The 22,475-nt window shown below is 51.7% G+C and overlaps 1 protein-coding gene across 1 annotated transcript; it reads right to left on the bottom strand.

Annotated features, from left to right (window-relative positions):
• Window positions 1-8,846: 8,846 nt before the first annotated feature.
• KFase (kynurenine formamidase) lies at window positions 8,847-12,078 on the bottom strand. The gene is made up of 6 exons (XM_003738974.2): window positions 11,953-12,078; window positions 10,249-10,341; window positions 9,938-10,098; window positions 9,642-9,821; window positions 9,396-9,550; window positions 8,847-9,245 (listed from the first exon to the last, which is right to left on the bottom strand). The coding sequence occupies exons 2-6, from the start codon at window positions 10,338-10,340 to the stop codon at window positions 8,976-8,978; spliced, it is 858 nt and encodes a 285-aa protein (XP_003739022.1). The 5' UTR covers window position 10,341; window positions 11,953-12,078; the 3' UTR covers window positions 8,847-8,975.
• Between the last annotated feature and the right edge of the window lie 10,397 nt (window positions 12,079-22,475).

Here is a 22,475-nt window from a genome sequence, read left to right on the forward strand (position 1 = left end):
CATGCTAGGGCTTCTGACAGAAAGACTCCGCTCACGCGTAAAACGAGCGTCAGACCCGCGACAGTCGCGTGGTCATCGTTTTCTCGAAGGCGTGGTGAAGGTGTCGGCGTTTGGTCCGTTCGGCCGCAATCGTCTTCAGCGTCTCAGTTGTCCATTCATCTTTCACCTGGCCGTGCGCCGAATCTTCTTCCTCCACCCTTCTCCGGATTCCGGCGATCCTTTTCATCCACTACGAAACATTCATTCGTTCATTCATCAATCCATCCATCGGTCTATCTATCTGCTCATAGATCCATTCACCTGCTCCATTCATTTACCCACGGGTATTCTCGCGCCCTACCCAGCCGGTCTGCCCCACGCGCCATCCGAGCGAAAAGAAAAGAGAGGCTACCTGCGGCTCTGGATAACCTTCGCGGGATCTTTTTGTCGGAATCCGAGCAATCTTGCTCATCTGGAAAGTGTGCCCTCATCTTCCACGCAATTTCACAGGAAAATCTCCCCCAAAAATCAGAATGAGCATGATCAGGGCATGAAATATCGAGAACGAGACCCGATTGAAGATCGACAGTCCTCTCTTTTGAAGTTCATTCCTGACAGATCTCCTCGGACTGAGCATCGTTTCTCTAATCTCAGAGAGGAAAAAATCTTTTCTGCTCAATACTATCAGCGAGAATAGCTGACGGGCCATTAGTCATCATTGGAGCCCCGGGGAAGTGCTATGGCTCAAGTCAACTTTCGACAACATTGCGAATGAGCCGCGAGGATGAAACTCTCAGCGTTCTACGCTAAGAATGTGTTTGTGCCAAAAGCCAGTCAGTCACTCAGTCGGTCGGTGCGCCCGTTCGTCCGTCTGTCAGTGCGACCGTCGATCGGTTTAGCGGGTAGTCAGGCACCACCACCACCACGAAGCACCATTCAACATTTGTTGGTCGCCACCACAAAATCGGATTACGCGACGTCTGCCGTCGCGAAGACGATCGCTAACGAGAGACGGGGATTCCGATCGTTCGGGAGAAAACGAGGAAAAAACGTCGAAGGAAAATAGGGGGAACCTTTGACCGCAGGTTGCCAAGAAGCTTTTCGTTTGTCTGTATGGGTATATATATTTTCCGTTTCTTTTCCAATGAAAAACTAAAATTCCTGAGCGACACTTTGAAAGCAGACGTGTCACTGTAGAAGCTCTCAATGTGGCTAAGGAAGACAAGTTTATCTCTGCCGCCCTGCTCAGTCGAGGCGAGTTGAGTTCGCCGTTCCAGTTTATCCGGCAATGTCGGTCCGGAACTTTGATGCATTCGCACTGTTCTTCAAATTTATCAGGGATGTCACAGAACGATATCTCACGATGTCGCGAGACACACCGCTAGATAAACGGCCGAAAATAAGGTGGCATGAAATATTTTTGACGAGATACCGCTCCGAGACCAAGATCCATGGCGGTCTTCTGCAAGGAACGACCTGACAAAGCGGTGGCGTTGGCAGAAGCAGCATCGGCGATTTGGAGATATCTGCAAGATTGACCAACGGCAGAGCTCACAAGGTTAGCACAAATATTTTTGGGCGACTTACCCAGCATGGAGTCTCCCGGCCAACGTCAGATCGACGGGGGACGTCATGCAACTTCGTGCTCCTCCGTTCATCTGTGCTTATGATCGCGGCGGCTGCTGCTGCTGCTGCTAGTGCAGCGCCTTCTCACAGAATTCTTCACGCGGTTCGACACATTCCAAGGGAGACTTTTCCACGGTGGACGAAAGATGACCATTGGTCAGCAATTGTTGACCCAACACACCTCACGCCAGGCACAGCAACAATTGCAATAACGACGTTGCTCGAACAGAGCCCCTTCTTTGGGCTTATGGCACGCGATATCAGCGGCGTGGCGGGCAGGGCGTGTCCGAAAAGTTCTCGCTCTGATTGGATCTGAACTATGTATGAATAGCTGATCTAGCTTTCTTCTTTCGCTTGCCGTGTGTCGTTCAACATAATCTGCCCAACGGGCTATTCTATTGCAAGCGCATAATGGTTGCCGCTGCTGCTGTTGCCGCCGCCACTGCTGGTCCGGGTCCCCACCCTTCGGCTCCGCCCGCGGATCGCAACAATGAAGAGAAAGAAAGGGAGTCAAGGGACCACTGTCGTGTGATCTGCTTGTCAGAGGGAGGAGAAGGGACGTTCAACGTGCTTCGGATTTCGGAGAAAGATATGTCAAAGCTCCGAATTTCGGAGAAAGATATGTCGGAGCTCCGAATTTCGCAAGAATTCTAATGATTGTAACGATATCCAGAAGCGAGGGGAGTACGTCACTTTCCGCGGTTTCATCCACGGAATTCTGGGATCTCGAGTGCGTCCGAGCAGGACTCTCGACCGCTCGGTGAGCTCGAGTGACTGGCTCCTGCGCTTTGGATGGCTGACATTGGGAATTCGCATGACGTTCGGCATGAACACCGATGTGAGACAGGAGCGGCAATGAAGCTCGATTCGACAATATGATTCGAAAGAGGTGTGCTTATTCCTCTTGCGAGTCTCCCGGGAGACAAGTGCTCTCGCTGGTCCGCTCTTCTGAGCCGAGTCTTCCCTGAGCGACTCAGAGCAGTGAAAGTTGCTTGTGCTAGCTGTCGGAGCTCTGAGTGACTGACTGACTCGCAGGGTTGCCTGATCGTGCCAGTGATGGATGAAGCCCCGATGGCGATTATTAACGAAGAATGAAATTCGTCTCCGGATGATGAGTTCAAGGTTGGATGCTGCTTCACTCCGAAAGACGCCGCCTGCGCGGTAGAATCGATGTCACACCGCAGTGAGGAGCACCTCTCTCTTTGCTACGATACGATTCTTGCATGAGGAGAGATTTAGCTCTACCTGTTCCCATCGAAATTCGAGCGAGCGGGAGGATGTCCTTCTGGAGAGTGATGCGGGATTCCCGTGGAATTCCCACATCCTTCCGATCGAAAAACACAGAGAACGACTGATATTTGTCGCATGAGCTGAAGTTCGATGAAGTTCGTCCGGCAATGTTACCCGCAACCGTGAAGGAAATCGAGGATTCTGCCCCTCTACAGTTTTCTCTTTCGAGACGAGCTCACATCGCCAATGACGAAAAAAATCAAGAGCGACGATGGATCGAGCGAGCGAGCGTATGCCCGCGTCCTCTTTGCAACTCCGCAGCGGCTGCGTTGAAGAAAAGGCGAACTCACTGAGTCACCAAAAGGCAGCCAGTAGTTTTTCCACCCACACATCTTGGTCTGCTGCTTCAGAGAGATTAGTGAAAGCGACGCTCCGGAGTAGACGACGACGCATCGTGAAATAGGAGGAACAAAACTTCTCAAGGACACAAACAGGAGTCACCCCGAAAAGAGTTTTGCTGTGTGCCTCCTTCGGAGGGTGACAAAATGAATTCGAGGAGGGAGTCCCATTCGCGCGCTACCTCTGTTCTCCTTCCCCCGCTTGCTTGCATGCATGCATGCATGCACGAACGTCATCCATATTTTGTTGCACGTACGCCTACATACATCAAGATATGAGTCGTCGGCAAGCGAGCGATGGAGCGCGCGCTCCGAGTATCTGCATCGTTGTTCGAGCTCTCGGTGTGATTCTCCGCCGCTTCATTCAAGGCGCCGCATGGAACGAGGAGTTAAGGCGCTTTCCTGAAGGCTGCCGCAATCGTCCCGTTGTTAAAGAGCATGCTCACGTTCTCGCCGAAGGCAGGATCATTACGCTTACTTAAAGCGCTCGTTATATTCTGTTAAGTATAAATATATGGTTGTCGGATGTTGCCGCAGTAACGTCGGATAATCAGCGGCATTCATCATGAAAATCGTAGACCACCGCGGCTCCATGCCGGCCGATCGCCTCGTTCGCCGAAGAATAATAGAAGCGGCTCCGTATTATTTTCACGCTGCGGCTCAATCGAGTTATCGAACATTCAATATTAGACCGACCACCAGCCCGTCGTCAACGTAAAGGATTTCCCTCGAAGCGTTGATTCCATATTTCTTTCACTAATTCCAGTTCGATGTCAACACGTGGAGCTCGCGACTTCGTACGTGCACCGTGAGCCGCTTTATCTTCACGATCTTCCAGCTCGCAGGTAGTTTTGCTGAGAGAATGTACGAGCCGCCGTCGATGTAATGGTTAATTATAAATCGATTTATCTTCAGCGATTGCTGTCGCTGCCGTTGCCGCCGCGTCGAGACAACGGCGAAAGCGATAAAACAATGACGACGTCGCGACACACAGAAATCACTGGTCGACCTGAAAATCTGCGATGCTTCGTCTCGACTCGATTCGGAAATCCCTCATTCGGCTCAGAGATGTGCCGGTGACTAACATCGGAATTAAGCAATAGACAAGAGGAGAATGAGAAGGCGCAGCCATGATTCCGCTTGAGCTGATCATGATTTGATCTTCTCAATTCCCCGCTGAACTCCTCTTCCCTATGTCTTATCGTTGGAGCCTCCCTCACATTGGAGCTTCGACTACTTTCCAAGGACTCGCCGGGACCCCATGCGGTTTCGAGGTCGGTCTGAGCAAGCAACATGCATTGAGCTTTTCTGGCCTTCGAACTAGCGGAATCACATTCTCTCGAAGCAAGATATTCTCTGTTTTCCGGCCATGTGATAGAGAGTTACTCTTTTCCTCAACACAATAGAGGGACAGTATAGCAGAATAGCGACTTAAACTAGGCTCGAGAATAGAACGTTGAACATGAGTGAAATATGGAGCCGAATGTTATTTTCGGGATCGCTTCAATCGTTGATCTGCTCCTCATCGAATCTGGCAACGAATGGGGACCTGTCCTCCTCGCTTTCGATTCATACAGGGTCTGCGGCGAACCCCGCCGAAGGAATCGGGAGCGGTACAATCCGCTCCAAGCGGTGATAGCATCTCCGGGCGCGCCATTTTCTGAACTCTACTTTTTATTTCTGCATTTTCGGCTGGGTACATAAATCGTCATTAGTGCATCCGTCGCCAGTGGAGCTATTTGCTCAGCCATTATTAATTGTCCGGCTCTATTTTAGATATGTATACGTGCGTGGTCAGATGCTATCGCCGAAGACATGCGCGGCATTTATGATCTTATTTCTCGGGCTATTTTTCAATATTTCGCTTTATCGTATCAGTCCTACGAGTGAGCGATATGTGTACATCCGCAATCAAAGAAAAGAAGTTGATAAAAAACGACGACATACGATGAATTCGTCTTAAAGAGGGCCTGGGCCTGGACCGCATCCGTGGAGTCACAGTGCAGGGATCGCAGTCCTCGGGATGAAGACGAACGGCACTCTCTCAAGGAGTCAAGACTGATCGACCAGCCACGTAGCTATGTTTATCTCGACCTCCGCAATATATGATTTTTTTATTTTGAAAACGAGCCAATGATTCGATTTGTCAGCATCCATCACCGACGGGCACGGGTGTGGTTGTTACGTATTCTTCTTTCAACGCTCTATTATTTACCAGAAGAAGTCTTTTCTTTTGTGAGCAGCCCGCGGCTGACAACGGACAACGCGACGGTCAGCACGACATGAGAACCGATTCATGATTTTTTTCATCGGTTTCGATCCGCCCTTCCCGACGACGATATCGTCGCAAATTAGAAGCTGCATGCTTCGGCAAGAGCTTTCAAGAGTCTGCATCATCCATAGCTACCGAATCGGCACCTGACAAGAGCACCCGGCGCAATCGAGAGCGCAGGAGTGGACGCGAGAGAGAAAAGAAATCACCCACTGCAGCGTCGGCAGCTCCGTCGACGTCGAAGAAAAGACGAACTTTCATCTATGGTATTCCATTGCGGCTGAAGATTTTCGGCTACTCCCATTCGATTGTCGCGCAGAAGTTTCATTCCTCCGTCTGCCGCGGCTTGATCCACGGCTCGTAGCTTATGTAAAAAAAGAGGTACCTACCTCATGCTAGTCTCGGGCGCATGCAGACTTCGGAGAGAAAAATTGTTTTTCATTGTATGATAGACACGATTCAAGTCGGACGTGTTATGCTGATGGTCTCGCTGCAGGGCTATGACTTTCTATACGAATTGATTGAGCTGTCCGTTAGGAAACACTCGAATTCATAGGTGCAGTTTCACTCCCGTGTTTTGTTTGTCAATCGCTTGATTCGAGTAGCGTGCCGGTTCGTCGTCTCACAAAACGCAAACCCAAATTCACAGAGAGCTCCATTGTCGGAGTCTGCGGTCGCCTCCGTCATCCATCTCTCGCTGCGGCAGAAGGGAAGTTCGAACTCGAGCTTTTCGCGCGCCACAAAACTCCAAAGTGGGTCACTTCATAGATAAACATCGTCAACAGTTGGAAATAAATATATTTCTCTCGCTCAGACCTGATCCGGTATTTCATTCTCGGTGTCAACTCGCTCGGCGTGATACCTCATCACGAATATCGCTTTCGGGCACCATATTCGTGGGCTGTGGTCCAGGGCGTCGTGGGAATCCTAATTCGTTCGATTGTTCCCGTCGGGATCGACTTGATATTTGGTCAATTCCTCCTACTCGGAGGTGGATGCTTTCGAAATTACGCTGGTCTACACGCATCTGAATTTCTGTCGGAAGTGCGAGACGAGCGAAAGTTCTCGGGCTCTTGCATGGAATTCCTGTGATCGAGACGGCCGCCTTCTCTGGAGAGGCAACCTGACTGGGCTCAGGAGGATGTCCTGTCTCTGCGGCTTCATTTGACAAATTTTATGAATTCTCCTCCACTCCCCCATCCCCTTTTTCGCGATGTTTCTCCCTAATGGTTTCTTTTGGCTGTGGCGCTCGCACGATGACTTCGTGGCTCGCTCGTAGCTAACGTCCATGTTCATGTTCATGTCCACCTGAACTTGAAGATCATTACGACCTCAGCGTTTCGGATCCGCTATGGGAGTTTCGACCTGAGTCGAAGCCAAGTCCAGAAGCCAGAGTGAGCAGGAAGGAAGTCGAGCAAAAATGAGATTCTCCAAAGCCAAGTGCCTTCAGGGCTCGGTAGAGCGTGCGCCGAGTTCAGACTCTCGGAACCGATCTCTTGTCCGGCGAGAGAGCCTTGGAGGAATTCGGGCTCCAAGGAGAGTATTCGAAACGAGAGATCCGGAACGCTACCGAATTCAAGTACATTTCCGTCGCTACAAGCGCTAAGATCTTAGCGCTGGAGGCCAGGTACAGAAGAGTTGTGGAGGGATATAATCCGGACGAATTCACAGATATGCCTTCCGTTGCACTACTTTGGAGTCCTGCCAGAAGTGGTCGATCGTCCGCTTCTCAGGTCTTTGAGAGAATATTATTAATGCATTACATCACCATCGTCAGGCAGCGAAATGTTCATCCATCTTGTGAGCCGAGCCAATTGTCATTTTGAGCCTGGCACGTCGTTTTGCATCTCCTCACCGGTTTGCATGTCCGCCGCTGTATTCGAGTTCACCAACCCACCACCGCCTCGCCCTGTAAACCGAATCTAAAAGCTTCGTTCAGGTCGTCACAATCGTTCTCGTCGACATTATCGCAAATTTCACCATCAGAGCGGTGGTTGAGCCTCGTCATTTGACTCGAGAATTCCCTAAATTCCGGCAATGGCGGAAAAATTCTCGAACTTGGTGCATTTCACGAACATTTACGCTGAGAAAGATTTCTCGCAAGGTTCGTCTCCGCTGTCGTAACCGCACCAACAACGCGGGGGATATCGGCCCTCAAAACAGGCGATTTCGCGGGAGAATGCTCGAAGCTCGTTATGAAGGGTCGGACATTTTGCGAAGCGAGCTTATCGCCGGAACAGGACAAGACCGATTTCGATTTTAAGCGACCTTTGTACTTCGATTTGTCTGGATTTTAATTCTAGCCACTCACAAACTGACAGTTTGAAGGAACTGCTTCGGGCGAGCGAATTTAACGGAGCAATAATTATTGAGCCATTGCCGGACGACGTACGATGGGGAGACCAGGCCTCCGTATCAAAAGCGAACACGAATCGGTACGCTGATCGTCTGTCTCCCGTCGTTTCCACTATTTCCAAAAGAAAAACACAACAATGATGATCCAAGATATGTAAATTCATCATCCATGGTTTCCTCCAGTTCCGATCGGAGAGCGGATAAGATTCTGGAACACCGACGCCGACGCGACGGTGGATAAGGTACGAAAAAAATTAGATTCCCCCATTTTCATCGCGTATCGCGACAAGCTAACGACACCGTCGATAACTGCTTGACCGACGCTCACTGGAAGCACTTAAGGAATCGACTCATGCAATTTTTCTGGAACGTACCTATTCTGATCCTATGACCCGAGGCACAATCCTACCGAGGGATTTTTTGCCCTACGAACACCGTAGCTCAGGACAGACCATTGTCGAGCAGGGGGATCGCTTACTTCTCGTAGAATCCGAACAGACTATCTTCGAAGGAAAAAATGATTTCTTCCGTTATGAGAGCCAAACGCGGCGGAAACGGACGCTGCCCTGAAGCCGAGGCCTTCCCGATACCCTATAGACCCAACCTCGTCTTGTTTTTGAAAAAGTCTGATAGATCACGTCTCCGAGTGGAATGAGAAACTTGAATATGCGCCCGTGAAGGCGAAGATGAACAGCTGACGGATAACTGGCCGATGGGCGAAACCCCACCCACAAGCAGCATCTATCCGTTTGGTGGTCAAAGCTGATTTTCCGTTCAAGGAGTTTCTCCTTTCAGCTATAAATGCAATGCGTTGGCGTTTCAAGCCAGAACAGTATTCTTCTTTTGTGGGAGGAAAATATCGTCACTTTGAGTCTTCTTTCTACCGCAGCAATATCGGATACGTAACTTCGGATGCGTTTCATGAGTCGCCGCCAGCTCTCAAGAAGATAGCTATCGAACAACTAGTCAGAACGCAGGTCTTCGATGGGTATGATGTTTTTACTTTCCGTCGATGAACTACACCGAGTTTTATAATCGAACGGACATTTCTCATTTTCTCACATTCTCGACGAAGAATCAGATCGGCGTCGGGCTTCACGATCTCTTCATCAATATCACAGCTTGGAACGCTTTTTCCGGGCTTCATACCGTCCAGCGAAACACATCGTGAGCGGTGACTTCTCGTAGAACAGATTCTCGACTATGCTGAAATGATCCTCCCCCGGAATCACAAGAACTGCTCTTTTCCGGAAACCCTTCCGGGCCAAGCGATGTGCGAATTTCTCTGCCTGTTTTCTGAAAGCTGGTGGATCGAACTGGCCTACGATAAGATGCAGCTCGATCTGGTCGTAGCACGGGTGCGGTGAGACAGTGAATTTTTCGACCTGCAACAGGAAATTTTCGACATCGAGAACCCATAGGAGGAACTTCTCGAGCACGGCCCGGCGGATTCGAAGGTGAGGATCTCGAGGATCGCTGAGGGGGACGGTCGGGACTTCTCGAGCGCCCTGCCTACGAATAGTCACCCCGCTCACCTGATCACTATTGAATCCGATCTGTACTCCAACAGTCGTATTGGCGACGTCCTGAATCGAGTAGACACCCGAAACACAGAAAACTTTGCGGATGCCCCGAAGAGAACTGAGCCGAGGAAGGGCTACCATGATCAGATGACCACCGGCGCTGTGACCTGAACGGGAGATATCGTTTCCATGTCAAATGTTCCGGAGACCGAAATCACTCGTGATGGCAACTGTGTTTTGAGTCCCCGAAAATCGAACCTGACAAGAGAATCGAACTGCTCGGGAACAGTTCCTGTACTTTCTCGACGCCTCTGACAACGTCCTCGACGCAATGGTCGAGCCCTGACCCCGGCGAGGCCAACCTGTACCCAAGAGTTACGGCCGTAATGTTGTGGAGATGGAGTCCGTGTGCGATGAAATTGTGCATGTGCCGGTCGCCTGACAACAAAACAATATTAATCCAGACTTGAATCTCCTTCGAGCCGAGTCGAATCTGAGAGGATCTTCGGGATGAGGACTCCGATTGTACATCCGCAATACTTCGTCTCGCCCACCCTCGAGCCAGAAGCCTCCGTGGACGAACACGAGTACCGTCTCGTCGGTACCGCATCGCATGATGTTCAAGCCTTGACGCTCGTCCGGACCGTAAGAAACGTGTTCCACCGGGGAGACCAGGTTGTTGTGATGACCTTGGATCTCGCATAGGTGGAGGAACCTGGAATTCAGCATCGAATCGTTAGAGCGAGCATTAAGGGAGATTATGATTCTCACGGCCACGGCTCGGACTCGTGAGGAGATTCGGCTGCGAAGATTCGAAAATCATTACAGGGCTGTGCTAGGCATGGCATGGCATGTTCCATCTCACCTTTGCATCCGAGCGACTCCTTTGAGACCCGGCGACCATTGGGAAGGCATGTAGTTTTTCTCCACATCTTCGTCGACGGTCAGTACCTCCATTCTGCAAGGAAATCACAACGTTTATTCCAAGAGATGCTTTCCTGTTCGGATCGATTCTCGGTGACTGACAGCGAAACAGCGACTGGATGAGGGCGAGAGCCGGCGCGGCTGTCGGAAATTCAATGAAGTCACAGACAGGAAGAAAGCCTTCGAGGAAATTCTGGCGTGAGGCGGCGGCTGCAGGCATCCATGGCGAGTGAGACGGATATTCGGAATTCTGTGATTATTAGCAGCCGACGTAAGATGAGGTACTGCCCGCGCCGTAGTGAATTTAGCCCTTCCCGTCGTATCATGGATCGTCCGGCAGCGCATGCTCGTCCAGGCGGCCGGAAGGACACCTCCTGAACAGCTCGTTCGGACGTCGACATCGACGCGTGATGATGATCGAAATCATGAGAATCCATCGCGAGGGCTATTGTGACAATCGATGGAGAAAATCGGGAGGGGGAATGCAAAAGAGAACAATCGCCGATGGAGATGTACGTGATGGGAAAGCTGTGCGGTGGCGGACTCTCTCTGAGCGAGAGGAGCTCGTTCGCAAGGAAGGTGAGCCGCTGTCATCAGGTGACATCATGGAGTCGGTTCAACCACTGTCCGGCTCAAAAAATCAGCTGAACCAATGAGCAAACGGAGAAGCGGATGCCGGATCGCCGTTCCTCTGCCTCTGCTCTACGAGGATCGAGGAACGAGCGGGGAAGACTGAGAGATCGAGACGAACAAACGAGCGCGAAAGACATTACGACCAATGGGCTCGGCACCGCGGGACATGGAAGCGGAGATGTTGTTTGCGCTCGTCACACTCTCGGCAAATAGAAGCTCCTACGATTGCTACAACACGCGCCGACTTCCCCTGCCTGCGGTGGGAACCTAGTAGCGTGTTGATGTTGGTAGATTACCACTGGCGTCATTTGACCGTACTCTGTTGCGGCACGGCCCTCCATCGCCATCCATATTAATTTCGGCGGCGACACGGGAGGACACCCGCCGCCGCCGCACCGTCGCTGTGGCCTTCGTTGAGAAGATGATCCAATCTTGTCGAGCCAGCGGCAGCAGAGAAGCTGCGTAGCCGCATCGTCGTCCGAGCGTCCGCTGCTGCAGCCTCCACTCATTCAGCCTAGAGAGCGCTCTACACTCTTTGCTGCTTGTCTCCTGGACTGACCGAGCGACGGACCGACCGACCGCTGGTCGGTCACCAGGAGCGGAGTCTCGAATGTCACCACACCTTTTTTCTTATCGCTTGCTCATCGAATTCTTATTGATTGGACAGAAACCTTATACGTCGACCTTCGTGGATAGACGATCAAAGGAGATCTGAAAGCAGCTCGAAGCTCGGTCGAGAGAGCCATCAAACGATGAGACCGCGAATACGATAGAGATGAGCTTGCGGAAGATCCAGAACTATGTCTTGCGGCGCTCCCAACGGCTTCCCCTTCCTACCATCCCGCGCGCATCGAGCTCCGCGAAGTCCCCCCCATTTCGCACCTCCTCGCGAGAGCTATCCTGGGGGGCATGGGTGGAACCCGCGTTCTGCCGATTTCCTTCCGCTGCGGATTACCCGGCGATGTTTGCGAGCTCGCGATCGCGGAAATTTCGGGGACGGAAAATAACTCACATGTCTGAGCGCTGTTTGTCGAACAGAAGAACTCGGAGAACGACCAATTACTGCTTCGTTCACATGAGCGCTTTTAAGGGGGCGCGTGGTGTTGACAACTCCTGTCTCACAGCAGACGATATAGATAACGATAACGGGGAAGATGTCGAGGCGCGGAGCTGCTTGAGCTTCGAGCGAGCCGATTTCTCGTGGTTGCCGTCGAATTCAGTCTCGCGCTGGAACGATAGAGACTTCAACATTCTCGATCGGACTCCGATTTCTTCCGCTCGGTGCTTCCCGCGAAGGAAATATTCTCGGAAACCGCAAATTGTGCGAGAAGGAACAGAACTCACTCATCATTTCGATTTTCCGCTTGTGGCGCTCCTCGCGTGGCCTGCCGGTTTAATCTTGTTGCGCTCGGAAGAACGCTATCGGATCGATGATTCGATATAATACTGTGACCGGAAGAAATCTCCCTAATGATAACGCCTCCGTTCTTTACGATCTTCTTTCGAAACTGAGTCGAAACAGCTGGCCGATCTGTGGGCGTTTCCAGATCCGAGCGTCGAGAGATGTGTTCGCGGGACACCGCCGATAAAGAATCTCCAAAAGCCGAGAAAACGCTAATCCCCGCGCACGCGCAGAAAAAGGACATCCAGAATTCACTGGAAGTTATTCATTATATCACCTATTCTACGGTTCGAAAAATCGGACAAGTTTCTCGTTAAGCGATGAGAATGAGAAAACCGAATAATTCCTCAACCGAGCTTTGAGTGGTCAGTAACCTGTTGATCGATGCGCGTCCGTGTTCACACAGCGTCAGGAGAGCAACAGGGCGGAGGTTCTCTAGGCTAGACTCGAAGCCTCGCTGGCAGCAATAAATCATATTTGGAGGAGCGAAGCTGAAGTGTCTGAAGTCAATCAGAGGGGATCAGAGAGCCAGAGTCAACAGACAGGAAGAGGTTTTTGAGAACTTCCACCGCATCGATCAACGTTATCCCACAAGCACCACACCGACGACGACGACGACTACGACGAGTTAGAAACCAATGTCGTAGGTCATGGAACCCGCTCAGATGTTCGGCCTTTCGCCTGCGCGTGCAGACGGGACTACGCGAGTACATGAACGAATGGAGCTAAGAGCGATCGGAAGAAACAGAATACCACACGAGTCCGAACGTTCTCTGACAACGGGAACGGATTCTCGGATCCGCGGCTCATCCCGGCAGATTGCCATGTATCTCAGTGTTCTTAGAAAGATAGATACATTGTCGCTGATCTATGCCGCCGTTTGGCTATTGAGTGAGTCTTGCTCGCCGGCAGTCCGACGGACTCGCAGCCGGGAGGATGGCGAGCGTGCGGACATTGGGATTGCCGTTAGTTGATGCGTCTTGTGACCCGCCGTCACTTACTCGAATGAGCGGATCGACAAAATGTTTACCTAACGTCAAGACAAGGAGCTCTCCTTCCGACAATCGTTTTTCCCGATTACCCATACCGTACGTCATGAGATCAGCCCCGGATCTTGAGAAGCGCAGAAGTAGATAAATTCTGCGAATAGAGATGACCGAGATCTTCTCGATCTCCCTGACGCCGATAGCCGGCAGATATTCCCAAAGAGTCCCATAGCCGAGCCGAGTCTCCCAGATGCGAGCTTGAGCGCCCTCACACTGATTCGATAACTCTCGAATACGAGATCCTGAGCTTCCGGAAAACCGCATCGGCAGGAAACCCACCGACTCACTTCGAGTTGGACTCTGCCGTCCTCTCAATAAGGGACATCGGCCGTGAACGGTAATATGATATTTCGATACACATTCGCCACCCGTGAACCATCTTTTTTCTCACACATTTCGGTTGTCGATACCGACTGTCAACCAAGAGTTGCCTCGAATTTTCGCGAGACAGTCCGCGCCAAAAATCTCTCGGTGTTCCCTCGATATCGTACCGAGCGAACGATGCTCGCTGGCTCGTTCGCCATAAGCGCCGGCGCAAACAAACGACAAAGGATATTGCTAGCGAGGTCCTCCATCACACCATAATACATGATACAACAGCAGATCGTCTATTCGGATCCGCTACCGAATGCCTTCTCCGAAAGCGCTCTTCCTGAAAGGTGGTTTCGTTTCTTTTGTGATTGGCTCCGAGGGAAGATCGCATTTCGCCTTCGCTAACACGGCTGATCGAGGAGGAGAATTGAGTGGATCCGATGTGATTTTCCAATTTCCGACTCATTCCAATCCGCTCAGACGGCGAAAATCAAAACCGAAGCGAGCGCCGTGGACGCGGTGGTGATCGAGCACCCGCTCCTATTAGGAATGAATCAATGCTTTCTAGTCCATGAACTTCAAGAAAGAATCCAGCACCGATTTTTCTTTCCCCCGTCCAGGGTTAACTACATCGCGGTGAGGAGTTGTTCGATCTCCTTTTGTGCTCGAGGAAAATCACGGAGGCTCGCGGTCGTAACTCGATGAATTCATCAATTGACTTGATTGAAGGGACTGACTGACCGAGTCAGCATCATACCTTGCGGAGTGACCGATCCGTCTCCCGGGTTCAAGTCCATTCGTCAGCACTCTAAGTTGTTCTGGTTAGATTGAAATCTACAGCCGTCGGGATTCGGATTTCTCGATGAGTTTCGGCCTCGGGCGATCCTCGGCTTGTCTTATTTTCACGTGACGGCTGCGGTAGCTTCTCCGTTACGGTTTCGGTGGTATGTCGACTGCTGTACGAAATCCGATTCACGCGAAGAGGAAACCTGTCCAGCAGGCGATTCGTGATGTACCTGCTCGCCAAACCCCGATAAGCAGATTCCCGATATAATTTTTTGATGTTCGTTATCGTTCGCTGAAGTCGAAGGGCCATTAACTATCAACCAACGGGGGATAACCTCTGACCGAGTCGGGGAAGCTGCTGCTTTTGGCTGCCGCTGCCGCCGCCGCCGCATCGCCGCCGTCGTCGTCTCTGTTGGCACTTGAGCTTCGCATGTTGCCGCTCGCCGGACCTACGAACGTCATTAGCAGTTTCAGATCGCAGGTCTGGCGTTCCAGCGCTTCAAATGGATCGTGAGACCAGAGTTGGTAATTCATACACGAGCACCAACACCAGGTAGCCGACATCGCAGATCATTCGAGTGGTGCGAACTGTATGATCTGCGTATCCCATATCAACGCATTAGTCAAGAGCTAGATTTTCCTAAGGATATTATTTGAGTCTCGATGTAAAATTCTGATCCTCCCGCGAGTTGATTCCTGGTCGGACATCTCCCTGCCTCATTCCAACGAATGATCGCGTTGTGCGATCTCAGATCGGCCAAGCGTATTCGGGACGGTATTTAGGCGTAAAATCATTCGGATCACGATGATATCTCCATTGTTCTCATATCATGGTCCGGAGTCCTGAGCAGGGTCTAGTCTGCGCTGTGACAAGCCCATCGACCGACGATGTAAAAAGTCGGTCCGGGTCTGTGTGCGCATGGCTCACCTGCTCGAGCGGCTTATGCAACTTCCTGTAGGTTTCGGCAGCGAGATAGAGTTACCCCTTTGATCGATGAAGTGCCACCGAGGAGCTCGATGTTTCCATTAAGTTCAGGAAGACTTCTCTGAGAACTGAGTTTGTTTGCCGTTTTTCTTGAGCGACGACTCGCTTCTCATCATACATTCGACTTCGATTATCGGAATGTCCAGGACTCATATTCGATTCCGTTAGCGATTCGGCAGAAGCCGACTGACTCCGTCCGCAATTAGCTACCGCGCTCACCACTTCCGATTGAAATCGAGAGGAAGGAGCGCGCTTTCCAATCCGGTCATCTTGTCCAATAGCGGAGCCCATTCTCGTTGCATTTGTTCCGCTCCCCCGATGGGCGAAGTTTCCCACAGAAGATCGAGCGTGGTCTGATGCTCCTCTGTCGCCGTATGGTGTGCATTCGGAACGAACTACGGAAATCAAAAGTAGTCACAGTACGACTAGTCTTCAATCCCGATTCATAGGGACTTGATCCTCCCGACCAGAATGTTGTTTGTAAGGGTGTTTGTTTGTGCGTGAACATCCGACCCGAATAAAAAACAAAGCGACTCATATTTCAATAGCTGACTCGTCGGTTGAGTGCGGAGTGAGACACCGGGAGCCGCAAAACGATTGGGGGTCGCAGTGCCGCGGAAGGGGGGCAGATGGCTCCGTACGAATTAGCGCAACAGGGGGTTATTTATTTATTTCCTCGCTCACTCCCCCTCCCGTGGTCGGGTGTGGCTGGGAATTTTGCTCGAAATCGCCCATTCCCGAGAGCAAAAAATCTCTTATTTTCGTTCATTTTTCGCGAGGGGACGATTCCCGTAAGGGAAATACAGAGCTCCGGGATCAGGATACGCTCTGATGAGAGGTGACCGAAATGCCTCGACGTAAGCCTATCTGACTAGCTCGCGGCTCCGATTACGCCGATTCCGATAGTGGGAAACTCAACCCTTTGACTGAAGTGCGTTGTTATTGCCTCCGATGTTGAATTCGGTTCCTCTCGAGTGATCAGGCACCGGTCAGCCGACCGACACATCGAACGGATGGATGGACGTATTGGTTGCTCCGACACACGGACATACAACGGGGGCACCGAATGACTGTGAAGAAAGCAACTTAACAAAAAGGATCGAGCGTTCAGCCAACAGACATACCTACCCACTACAACCATGCCGGCCACAATCGAAACCTGAGCGGCGACGGAATTTTTTCCTATAGCGGCCGTTTCTTGCAGGAGCATTGTCGATGTTCTACTGAAGATGCGGACGTCGAATGTCGCTTGGCCAGTGATGCCACTCGGTCGAAGCACAAAGAGTTTCTCTCGACAACGAACGTTGCAATTGCTACCAGCAGTAACAAAACCTCGACGGCAACGACAATCGATCCGTTCAGTCTTTGCAAATTTCAATCCGTACCCACAATTGCATTACGCTTCCGTCACGAGGGACTAGAAGCTGCCGGTGGAAGCTCGAACCCCTTACGCAAGTCAAATCGCTCGCGACAACGATCTCTAACGATTCCTCGGAACAGGTTTCGCGGTCGATCGAAGAGCACCTGAAGTGAACGATAAGTTGTGCCTCGGAATTCTGTCTGAATCGTTCTCATCCGACTAAATCACGGAATCCTCCCCATCGGAACCCCTCACTCGGCCGCTTCGGAAACATCGGCTTCCATAGGATATCGGGCCGTACTCTTATCTAGCGTCCCTGGCCGGCATTCGGGCGCCGTTAATTCCGTTTTTGTGACGAGGTGGAGCTGCCGCCACTCCTTGACGTCTAACTCGGTGAAGTATCACACCTCGTAAAGCTGACCTGTGACCTCGTGGATCGGCATGGAGAATCTGAAAATGAAGCCCTGGAGAAATGCATAAAGTTCGATATCCCTCGATAGCGTCGAAGGGTCGCCACGATCCGGAACACACACACCAGTTCCTCAATCCAGAACTAGACCTCGAGTCGGCTGGGATCTGACCTTGCAAGGCTCCATGCTGATCGATATCCATGGGTTGACTCCGATCGATGGAACATTCCAAAGAACATATATTCGAATTATGCACACGGTGACAGAAGACCGAAAACTGCACTGCCCTTCGGGCTCTGTGAAACGACGGCGGTCCCAACGACCGACCGACGGGGAAACGGAGGGTCGAAACGCAGTCTTCTCAACTCGCTTCCGACGTGTCCCGGGACCAGGGCAAGCATGGATTGTGTCGTTGACTCGGTGCTTCCACACCAGCTCCGTCCGATAGACCTACTCCTTCCGAGCGGGATGAAGGCTCCATTGTTCATCGATCACCCATTGGTAAGTGTGGGAGACAGAGTTGGCGGCAGTGTTGGCGATAGTCGCCGCAACAGTTTACCAAGCGACCGAGCCGACAGAACCATCGACCAACACCTCGCGCTCCCTTTTGTTCTTCGCTTTCTCGCTGTTTTTTGCCTCTCGTGAGGTCTTCTCTATTCTGACCCATGACCCCTGACCCCATTGCCTACGCCGCGCCCGCTGACTTGGGCGGGCGGGCGTTCGGACAGGCAAATGCTTGAAGTGAGTGGTAGGTCAGTCGATCCCTCGGTCGGCATCTGGCGTACATTCGATCGATGGTGACCGACCGACGTCGAGCACGATTAATAAGCATTGTTACCCAAGGAGTCGGTGAGGGGCTCTCACCAGGCTAGTTGGGACTCTGCGGGAGTCGAATTGATGTAGATTAGTATGACAAACTGTCCGGCGAGAGAACCCCACAGCGGAGCCTCAAGGACGCCGTCGGCTCTCCGTGCGTTGAGCCACCACGCAAATCGCGGAGAAAATACGGAGAGATTCGGAGCTCAACTCAATAGTTCCTCCCGCTCGGTTGCTCCCGAATTGTTCCAATACGAGGAACTGTGCAAGTTCCGAGTTATCCCAGGTCCTGGGAACGAAGTCGGGCTCTGTCCCCGAACGACTCGCAGAGGTCCTTCAGACCTGATGGATCTACTCCTCGTGGGAAGATCATGATCCAACGTTGACGAGACGCTCCCGGTCGGTGCCTTCGCCGATTCGCCCGTCGTAAAATCGGCGAGATAGTCGAACGGTATAAGCGGTGTGAACGTCATGTGCCGATTTGCATAGCGAGGTCGAGAATCTCTGCGGGGACTTTTCCGGATACTTTCGCGTCGCTCGATCCCATGATCCCCTATCCTTCCGGGGATATGCCAAACCTCACGCCGTTGGCGACAAGGACTCCGTTGCCTGAATATTGAGGTGGAAGTTGGCGAGGCTGTCCATATCATGGTCAAGCGTGAAGGAGCTGGTGCATCCCTCAGAGTGGGCTATCCCGCTTCAGATCGTATACAATGCGCCGAAGTCCCCCGCACACTCCTCCGAGCGGAATACCCTGCATTTCGTAGTAACCAGCTGGATAGGAGACGAGAGCTTTCCGACATTTTAGCCGGACTTATCGAGTGCCATGCGGTCACTGTTATTTTCTAGGACCGACTAGTTTACGCCCGGAGGTTTTCATCCTCTTTGCGTTCGCCGGCTCGCTCATCCACGTGGATATTGACGGACTGATTAAATCCCAAAGCAGAGCGAATCCCTTGCTAGCGGCGCTCACTAATCCGTTATAATCATCTGGTTTCGATGTTTGATTGATTGGTTGATTTAAAGACTATGGGAGGGTGAACAGCTGATTGGAAAATATTCGCCTATATCCTCCCGTCAACCTTCAACGAGCTGCGGTCGTATCGGAATACATCATCGCCTCGTAATAGACAGCGGAAAAGATTTATTCCGCTTCCACCGGACTCTGACCGAATGCCCATATACTAGGGACATATTGTCTCGGAGGAGAACGTAAGCGAGGCAGAGGCTCTAGAGAAAACCTCCGCAAGTGATTCCGTTATTCGCTGTACAGTGTTATCTGTTGTTCATCCACGGCTTCGCCTAGAGCAGCCGATGCCGGTCGTTTCCATGATAGCGATACATGCTCGATGGCGGGGCGAGTTGCACTGTGCAAGATCGGCGACTATATCGGAACCGAACGACGACCACCATCCCGACCCCACCCCGAAAACTCCTCCTACCAGCCAGCCAACCAGGCACTCAGGCAGGCAAGCAAGCAGTCAGGCTGGCTGTTTGTCTGCCATTCAGCCCGGGTTTAAGCCGCGCTTCTCGTTGAAGGAGGCGTGGTTTTGTCCTTTCCATAGGGAGCAAGCAAGCAAGCGAGTGAGCGCCCTCTCCTCATCGGCACGGTGCGGTCCACGCCGGCGACTCGTCGCTCGCCCGCTCGCTTGCTTCGCTCGCTTGAGCCATCAGCAGCAACCCGACAGCAGCAGCAATCCTACCGCCGCCACCACAACTACTACTACTATCCAGATAGACAGCTAGCCAGCCAGCCAGTGAGCCGCGCCAAGAGCAACCAAGCGATTTCAGGCAAAGTGCCGTCTGAGTGTGTTCTTCGTTTTGTTATTGTTCCGAGCAAATTTGGATGCCGCCGCTGCTGCTGCTGTTGCCATCACCTCTTGCTTGCCCGCTCGCTTGCTCGAAATTTGCCTTCGAGCTGTCAAAGCTGCCCCATCGGATCGATGCGCTTGCCCGCTAAATCATGCCCCATCAACGGAACCCTGAAGTGTCATCGTCGAGAGTGATTTAGCAAAACGAAAGTGAAAGTCCCTCTAGAGCAGCTCTCCAATCCCTAGCCGGGTGCTCGAATTTTCCCTCGACCCGGAATCCGTGCTCGACGTGAAACGTTTCCCTCCGAACTCTAGCCCCCGGAACTGTCATCCCCCGTCAATATCAGTGAAGTGGAGTGCAGATTCGAATTTATTTCTGTTGTGAAGACATGAAGTTTATGATCAACGACGATAAACGATCAAATGCCAGAAAGCGGTCCAGTTGTGTTGTGTCGCCATAGAGGATTCTCTAGTCCGGTGGATACGCGCGCCCGATGCACCTCGCCATTGGATTCATCGCCTAGCTCAGGTGGGTCCTCAATGAACTTACGATGAAGCGTTCAATGCGAATACCGAACTTCTCCTCCGTGTGTCCTCCCGAACGTCCACCGAAAAGGAATCCCTGGTCCCCGGAATTCTCCAGAGTCTGCTCCGGATCGACATATTCTGTACGAACCTGGAAGGATATGCAGATCGCGCGCCATTCCCTCCATTCGGAGGGGATTTCCCTGCCGTCTGAATATCCGGGGCCGGCCGATATCCCACTCCCAGGGAATGAGTTCCGCTGTTTTTCGATCCGCATTCGACCTGCTCGGCGGTAAGCTCTAATCGGCAGCGGCTGCGGTAACCAGACTGCTTATCAGAGATGTACGAATGATGAAAGAGTTTCTAAAGTACGCAGTCAGAGTATATTAGTCGGTACTTGTACTGCCGCTGAAACAGATAACGAATCTCGAGATAATCTGCTAGTAATCCAGCCGCTGCTGCTGGCTCCAATGGCACCGGTACGTCAAGCTGCATAGCGAGAAGGCTTGCCCGGCTAAAACTCGCCGCAGCGGCGGATTGACGAGACGAGCCCTTTTACCGATAACGAGTTGAGAGGCTGCTTCGATCTCGAGTGAACCTCTCGATCCGCAGCATCGATCCTATCGGATGGCTGCTGCGAGACAGCCTGGAGACCGATACGGCCATCTTTCGTCCGGCTGTTCGATTCCCCAGGTATCCAGCGAACCGGGCTTTACGGGGAGCGGATCATTTTTTTTGTCACTCACCGCATACAAACGATCGAACGTTACCAAAACGATAGCCCTAGTCAAGAGCACTCCTGCGATCGCAATCGAGTTCTTCCTCTTTGTATTCGCGTTGTTATCCATCGCAATTCCAGGCATACAGACTAGACTCGTCGAATCCGATGCGATTTTTGAGAGATTCGGGGTTCGTCTCCGAGTGTACCCCCCTCTTTTTTGGAAAGGGGGGGCGGAGCTGCGACCAACCAGCCCGCTAATACCCGCATTGTCGTGAGGAGTGCTGAGGTCGTAACGGGCCCACAGGGAGTAATTCGGAGGAATCGATATTGATTACCTAACCTCAAACGGACACACTCCAATTCGCAGCGGACTTGCCTTCTCTCTCCCATTCTCTCTCCTTGGCGAAAAAAAGGATGATCTTCTACTGGTTTCGACCGGAGCGCTCCGAGGGTTAATTTCGTTGGTATCGACGTTTAGAACTTCTGGTTGAGTAAATGGCGCGGGCGATCTTATCTGTCAAGACATCTCTGCATTACACCACGACCGGCAGCAACTCCTCGTATCCTCAGTCAAAAGGGTGGAGATGATTTTGTGCGAGGCTGACCTTAGGCGCAAAATCGTTTTAGAGCCCATTGTAAAGACCAGTACATTGAGAAACATTCGGGTGGACGTCCTTAATCAGTCACCTTCAGGAAAGTCTTTGTGGAAGTCTCCGAGATAATTACGATAGTCTCCGAGTCGCATTTGGTTCCAGGACGTGAAGACTGGAACTTCGTAAAGTCTCCCTCGAGCAACGTAGTAGGAAAAATTTATTCCACCCTAAAAGATGAAGAAATATTCCGCTTTGGCTGGAAGAGGTCGCGGAGCAGTGAAAAGTCGTGTTCCACTCTCTCGTCGACCCAAGTCCATCGGGTTGTCGAATAAGTAGACCGGAGTATTCACCAAGGTTGGGAAGTTTTCATTCATGGAAGATTGGACAAGATGTCCCGATGATATGCAACCGACCAGGCAGGCAGTGGTATCAAAAGACTTCCGGCGCCACTTGGTCACCCGACGCGATGTTTTTACCTTCTGTCATAGTCGATGAAGCTCTTCAATTTTTTTTCTTCGAATATAAATTTACCGAAAATGAAGAGCGAGTCCCAAGGCTTCCGAGAGCCGTCTCGTTGCCACGACTGTCCCGTCGCTTGTCGTTTCCTGGTTCGAACAGTGGGTGTGTATGCATGATACTTGGGCTACGGCCGATAGAAATCCAGTGAAGTCTTTCGGCTTGGAGAGCGTTTCATTCGGACAGGCCGACAAACGACCTGGACTCTCGAACTTCCCTCTTCTTTTTTATGCATTCACCATGTTAGCGAAG

The sequence above is a fragment of the Galendromus occidentalis genome, unplaced genomic scaffold (assembly GCF_000255335.2).
Source record: "Galendromus occidentalis unplaced genomic scaffold, Mocc_1.1 scf7180000076381, whole genome shotgun sequence".
Taxonomy (NCBI): domain Eukaryota; kingdom Metazoa; phylum Arthropoda; class Arachnida; order Mesostigmata; family Phytoseiidae; genus Galendromus; species Galendromus occidentalis.

Coding starts and splice junctions, on each gene's coding strand:
- KFase (XM_003738974.2), bottom strand. CDS start 10,340: ATGGAGGTACTGACCGTCGACGAAGATGTGGAGAAAAACTACATGCCT. Junction 10,099..10,248: donor GGAGTCGCTCGGATGCAAAG/GTGAGATGGAAC, acceptor GCTGAATTCCAG/GTTCCTCCACCTATGCGAGA. Junction 9,551..9,641: donor CAGTTCGATTCTCTTGTCAG/GTTCGATTTTCG, acceptor TCTCCCGTTCAG/GTCACAGCGCCGGTGGTCAT.